This window comes from Chrysemys picta, chromosome 3, assembly GCF_011386835.1.
Source record: "Chrysemys picta bellii isolate R12L10 chromosome 3, ASM1138683v2, whole genome shotgun sequence".
Classification (NCBI taxonomy): Eukaryota; Metazoa; Chordata; order Testudines; family Emydidae; genus Chrysemys; species Chrysemys picta.
In genome coordinates, this window is record NC_088793.1 from 82826404 (window position 1) to 82833522 (window position 7119).

General features: G+C 39.5%; 1 protein-coding gene across 2 annotated transcripts in view; it reads left to right on the forward strand.

Annotated features, from left to right (window-relative positions):
- Positions 1-6823, forward strand: part of QRSL1 (glutaminyl-tRNA amidotransferase subunit QRSL1) — a 20379-nt gene extending 13556 nt beyond the window's left edge. For both annotated transcript variants that reach the window (XM_005287689.5, XM_065588294.1), the window contains exons 9-11: positions 1061-1178; positions 4788-4993; positions 6276-6823. In XM_005287689.5, coding sequence (XP_005287746.2) covers positions 1061-1178; positions 4788-4993; positions 6276-6487 — 536 coding nt within the window. In that variant the 3' untranslated portion in view covers positions 6488-6823. The remainder of the gene's footprint in view (positions 1-1060; positions 1179-4787; positions 4994-6275) is intronic.
- The last annotated feature ends 296 nt before the right edge of the window (positions 6824-7119 follow it).

The following is a 7119-nucleotide window of genomic DNA, read 5'->3' on the forward strand; positions in this document are numbered from 1 at the left end:
GTATCTAAGTTTTTACCAGATTGTAATTTGAATTAAGTGTAATAACTTCCTTAAACATTCCCATTGCATCTGGCTATTGCAGGACACATGGTGCTTTTCTTCCCTTTTAACTATACTTTTCCTGTGATTTCCCCCCTCCTCCCCTCCCCTTCTTTCTTTTTGTCACAAACCCACCATTATAATGTTTTTTACAGGATATGACCTTTCTGGATTCTGTTTTGTATTTAACTAATGCTCACATTCTGGGGTTTTGAAATATTGTAGCCATCCCCAAAAACACAATACATAGTTTGAATTAGACTCAATCCTGTCTGTGTACCTGTTCATGGGTCACAGAATTAAGTGATTGGCCAAATTCTTAGGCAAGTGCAGCTTAATTGAAATCAGTGGAATTTCACTACTTTATCCCAGTGCCAATTGTCTGAGGTTTGGATGTTCTTTAATTTATGGGAAGATTGGGGCCTGATCCGAAGTCTATTGAATTCATTCCATTGAATCTCATTGAATACAGTGGGCTTAGGATCAGACCCCTTGTAAATAAGTTGTTGCTTTTCATTTCTACAAGCAAGTTTTTAGTCGGAGAGAAATGTTCTCAGCTGTGTTTTTTGAGGAGTGTATAGTGCAGCACAAAGTATGTATGCATTGTTCAGATCAGTTTTTAGTCTGTACTCAAAATAAACTGAAGGGTGAGCTATCCGTGTTACTGAAATACATCTACACATTCATGTCGTGAAGGATGAGAAGAGTTTTCTCCACCTTCCATGTCAGATTGAAGATCAGAGGCAGGAGTGTTCATATTGTAGCACTCTCCATTGCACTTCTCAGTACAGATAAATAGAAATATTTCACTTCTAGAGACTCCAAATGTATAGTCACAGTATGATTCCAGAATTCATTTAATATTTAACATAAGTTTTTAGATTTTGTGTGCAAAAATAGCATGTTAACATCTGCTGCACTTGACATAGTATGTCATTGTGAAGGTCAATATTTTATATTGTTTAATGGTTTTCATGGGTCTTCAGGATTTGTTTCCAAATCACCGGTGATTTATTTTTAGGACACCGTTCCAGTATGGACAAGTCCACAGAAGTCATGTACGCTGCAACTCGACGAGAAGGGTTTAATGATGTTGTAAGAGGAAGAATTCTGTCAGGGAACTACTTTTTGTTAAAACAGTAAGTTCAGCATATTTTAAAGCTCAACTGTACAATATTAATGACTTATTAAGCAGCTGATGATTAAATTACTTATGTTGAGCAAATTCTTTGTTGCTAAGGCAATATCTATTTATATTGGTTTAAGTGTATGATGTGTAGCAAACTGTTATTAGTAGCTAAAAATAATGCTTTCCTTTGCTCTTAACTGGAAGCCTTTTGAATTTAAGAAGGTAGAACAACACGTTGTGTGATTTGCATCTTAAGTGCCCTATTGGCACACTTCGATTAAGCTATGCAAAACCTTAGTCTGTGGTGTTTGTCAGTGAAATCAGAATAGAGCCCTAACTATTCTGTTATTAAATGTTCTGTGGCCATCAGCATCAATCCGATTTTAATCTTGCTAAAGTTCTCCAGGTATAGAAACATTTGTTATGTTCTACTGACGCCTCTTGTGGAAAGCCAGAAGATGTGGCACTTAGTTTAAATATCTTTCTCACCTTCCCCACCTCTTTGCTTGAGTCTACAGAGAAAATAAAATTGTACTGGAGCGGTCAAGTAAACTCATTTATTTTTGTGAGGAACCTTATGTTTATCCAGCTCAGCTGGATGAACTGGTATGAGAACTCAGAATGAACATACTTTTAATTCTCACTCAATCTCAATCTGTCTTCATTTATGACTATTATTGGAGAACCTATTACCCATCTAAATTGGTAAGATTGCCACTTTCTCTGCCTCCACCCTGTTAAGATTCCAAACAATGAGGATATCCACATTGACACCCTGTGTCAGTTAGTTTTGTGGCACAGTTATTTTAAGAAAACTGAGTGTGACAGACTAACAATCTCCTGCCATATCCTGACTGAATCGTATGCAATTAAAATAAACTTTATTGAGTTAAATTTAACATCTTTTGGATCTCATTGTATTAGAAATGTTTATGCACTGTTGTGAGATTGTATGGAACTGCTTAAGCAGGAAGACAAGATTAATGCAATCTCTGGAAGGTGTTAGTAACTTCCAGTCTTTTTGGAACAATATGTCTGAAGTGGATTTTCGAGGAAATACCTCGGGGGTCTGGGGAATGCAAATTCTCCCCTCTGAGCATTTTGAAGGAAGCACCCAGGAATGGGACCCATTGTATGCTAATTACCTGCACCTGGAAACTTCAAATCAAAGACCCATGAACTAAACCTGTTATAAGTATGTTCTGAGCTGAAGATGTCATGAACTGGGACTCCCCTAGGGTCCTTTGAAGGACTTACCTTGTGCCTTGTCAGAATCCATGTTAGGGTGGGGATTCCTGGTAAGCTTATTAACAAGAGTGTACATTTTGTATTGTTTTCTCTATAGTGCTTTTTATCTTAAGAATACAATAGGCTTTCACAGAAAGAACTGTGTGGTACCTTATATCTGTAGCAATCCCTCTACCAGTCTCTGAAGAGAAAGCAAGCAAATCTGTTCAGGCAGACTGTCTTTTCTGGGAAATATACCGTGAAAGCAGGGAACTGTGCAGCCTGAAAATAGGGAGAGACACATGGGTCTCCACCCAGAAAGGTGACCACTGGGGAGCTGGAAGCTGAGAGCGGGTACCTTTGCCAAACCACTGAGGGGACATACAGGTGCAATTGCCCTAAACTGTGACACTGAGCGCACACAAGAATATTCCTGATGCTTTAAGCTCTTAGAGTTAATAAAAGCTGTGTCTTCAAGACAGGGATGTCAGCCTATGAGCAGCCAGCCCCTGTGAACTGTCAATATTATTGCTAAGCATCCTCAATGTAGTGTTTTCTGATGACATCTGTCTGGGTCGTCTATCATAAACGTAGGGTGAATGTTTGACAACCTGTGTGGGTCAGTTTTGGTGAAGGAAAACAGGAGTGATTTCTACAAGAGCTAAGCAGAGGGCAGTCTCAGCACTTTGCTACAATCCACAGGAAATGAATCATCAAGAACAGAATTTAGGGTTAAAATAACGTTCTCATAATAGAGTGCAGGAGAGTCATGTATTGTCCGCTGTATTCAAATTACAACAGTGGCTCTCAAACTTTTGTACTGGTGATCCCTTTCACATAGCAAGTCTCTGAGTGTGACCCTCCCTTATAAATTAAACCCCCTTTTTTATATATTTAACACCATTATAAATGTTGGAGGCAAAGCGGGGTTTGGGGTGGAGGTTGACAGCTCGCGACCCCCCAAGGCTCCTGACCCCCAGTTTGAGAACCCCTGAATTACAAACTATTTTCTTTGAGATGTGAAATCCATAAAATAACTAGATTGATATTTGAAGCTATGCATACCTGCATATATCATGAGTGAAGTCTAAAATTTAACTACTTGGTCTCTTCTCCTATAAGTTCTTTAAAAGTAGTTGAGGTAAAAAAAATGTAAATCAGGAAAACTGGTTAAAGACTCACATGAGTCTTGAACATTTTTATTAGTTCTGCAACTAACCTTTTCCTTAGTCTGGTAAGTGGCGTTTCATAAATAACTCCAGAAAAAGAGCCATTTTCCATAATATCACTGATCTCTGACAGCAGATCCATTGTATCTTGATCTTTACTATCACTTCGGAAGAATAAGTACCAGGTTCTCTTGAATTTTTTTTAAAGCCTTGAAAAGTTAAGATGCATTCAACTTTGTCTTCATTACAACTCTTCAGCAAATCAGATCTTCAGAGTAATCAGCTGACAATTATGTACTGGATAATTTGGATTGTTTTATCAGCAGACACTGGCATTTAGTTATTTACCCTTGACTTACAATACATTTGCTAATTACCCATAAAATGTTTACAGTACCAGTTATTTTTGACTAATAAATTCTTTTGAAACCGAACCTCTAAACTTGACATTAAATCCTTAAACTCGGGGTAATGCTGTATGTGATGTAGGAATGAAATATAAAATTCAGTTTTTCTGCCTCAGATACGCAGAAAAACAGATGAAGAATTCATAGCCTCCTTCAGTCTAAACTGCTGCTTACATAAAATAAATGACTATGGGAATTTTGGACAAAGACCTGGTGTGCTTCTCTATAATATCAATAAGAAGGACCAGTAGCAAAGTGCACACCTGAAACATATATTACTTTAAGCATGTGGGTAGTCCCTCTGAAGTCAGTGGGACTGTTCATGTGCTTAAGTGCCTTGCTAGATAGAGTCCCTAAATGATTGATAAATCACAACTATAAGACAAGTCATTTTTTTCCAGACATCACTTCCATCATGTTTTGAAATTCAGTAGATAGGTAAACAAAGTTGCAGAAAAAGACTGGATCATAAAATACTATCTTGATTTGAGCCTACCCTCCACTTGGCTTGTGTTTTCCTTCATTTATATTCCCTCTCCACTCTCTTCAGTGGTCTTTGCCCCAGGTCTCTCCCTGCATCTGTTTCATGGCTCATCTTTAAGGACGTGCTTTAGTGCTATTAGTGCATCTGCAACCATGCTGCTTTGATGACTGATCTTGTTCTCTGTTGAAAACCTAAGTACTGTACTTGTGGTGCAGTCCTTCAACCCAAAGGGAAAACTGGGCTTGGTTTTTTTCCCCCAATAGCCGCTTAGCAATTTAAATTATCGATGGTATTAAACTTAATTTCTAACACCAGTGACTATTTGTTCCTAGGAACTATGAGACTTATTTTATCAAGGCCCAAAAAGTGAGACGACTCATTGCCAATGACTTTGTGAATGTTTTCCGTAATGGTATTGATGTTTTGCTCACTCCCACCACCCTAAGTGATACAATACCATACGTGGAGTTTATCAAAGAAGACAACAGAACCCGCAGTGCACAGGATGATATTTTTACACAGGCCGCAAACATGGCAGGTAAGTAGAGAGAGAAGTGCATCTCCTTAGCATATTTCCCAGCTAGTCTTCAATTTAGTATCTATTCTCTCCTGCCAGCTGCCCTCTTTCTATAGGACCTCTGTATAGAAAGCAACTGTCTGAACCAAGTTGTCAGCTGGTTTCTCTGAGTAGCAAAGCTTATATTGACCATAAGATGGTAGCAGTGTGAAGTGAGTTCGTTCATTAAATGTGCAAGAATTTAAGTATATAATTACTTCTGGAGGATTCTGCACCAAAACATAAATTTTGCAACAAAAAAATTAAAAATTCTGCACCCAATTTTAAAATTCTGCATATTTTGTCAAAATAACAATATAATCATGCACCAGTTTCAATTATTTTGGTAATTTATTTCAAAATACCTGTCAGCAAGTATATCTGTAATAATACAGATTCAGGAAACTTTTTTGACAAATAGATTCCTTAGTAGGCATCTTAATACAGAACTTTGAGTAATAATTCATTTAAATTACAGTACAGAAACCTATTTCCCACACCCCTCAGAAGCAGTGCAAAGGTTTGGGGGAATCAGAGGTAATGGAGGAGCTGAGGGAGAGGGAAATAATTGCTGGAAAGGAGCCTGGGAATGAACCTGGAGAGTTGTTGGTTGTGGGTGGGAGAAATATGGAACAGGTGGTATTAGGGGGAGGGAGGGGAGGAATTGTTTGGAAATTGAGGAGCCTCCACCTAGGAGGAGCCTGACTGACCCCCCCTAGCCTCTCTCTTCAGTCCAACACAACTGCCCCTGTCCCCATGTGGCGCTGCACCCCCCCCCCCCCACTGCTCACCCTTCTGAACCCAGTCTGTGATCCCCCAGCAGCCCCGCTCTGTCCACACCCATATCCCATGCCTTGTCACCTGGGCCCCACAGGCATGTTGTTGTGAGGAACACAGTATCTGCCCTTTACCTGTCTGACTGGCTGCTCCAGCTGGTGAGCCGTCTGCCCACTTTCTGGCACCCCAAGCACCTGGTGGGTGAAAGGTGCAACTGCAGTGCTTCTCTGGCAGAATGTATTTTTTGTGGGGTGGAGAATCTGTGGGGAACATGAATTCTGCACGTGTGCAGTGGTGCAGAATTCCCCCAGGAGTAATATAATCTTGGTTATACTGCTAAAATGCAAAGAGATTAGCCTTAAAAGCTTTACATGCATTTGTTTTGGTTATCTTTCCTAAGAGTCCCATTTGTAATAATTCTAGCAATCTGTGTAATAGCAAATCCTGCACATGTGATGTTTTAATAATTTTGCTTTTTTCCCCTCAGGGCTGCCAGCCATAACTGTTCCTACAGCACTTTCAGAGAAAGGTTTGCCAATTGGGCTTCAGTTTATTGGACGTGCATTCCAGGAGCAGCAGCTTCTTACTGTAGCTAAATGGTTTGAAAACCAAGTAAAATTCCCTATGATACAATTACAGGGAATGATGGATCATGGTCACACTGTCTGTCACCATCAGAAATCAGCCTTTTTTTCATAACCAAGGACTTGGTGGTTTTAGTAGTGGAAGTAAGGAGGATTTTAGAATATCTCTCAATCACTTTGTGCTGTTTCAAATTGAAAAGACGTAATCCTTCAGTTTATTTGTACAAGTGACAGGCTGTAGAGTTTAAAAACATATGTATTAAAGCAAAATGCAAGAGAGAAGCAGGGAAGCTTTGTTACTGTGTAATTAAACAGAAGTGAGGCCCATGGTATGTTCCCTACAACTGTAAACTGCATGTACAGTATAGTTTGAATATTTTTTTCATGTTGGGTATAAAGTGTATGTCTTGTAATTATAGAGCTGCTTTTCCCACCCCTTCATACAAAGAAATCTGTGGAATTCATTCCCTGATGGAACAGACATGGGCTTCTTCCTTAAGTGTGTACAGTTTCCAGCAGCTCTGGTCTCCTGCTGCCTCCCAGGTTACAGGGCTCTAGTGAAACCAAGCCATGAAGGAGTCCTCAGCCACAGGAGGCCTTAGTGAAGATCTGCCCTCAGCTAGATTGGAAAGAGAGGGAAAGATGAGAGTGTACGAATGTGTGAATGGACATGCACAAGAATGACCTCTTCAAGAGAGAATGTAGCTAAACCATGTACAGTGCAGAAGAGCCATCTTTGTACAGATC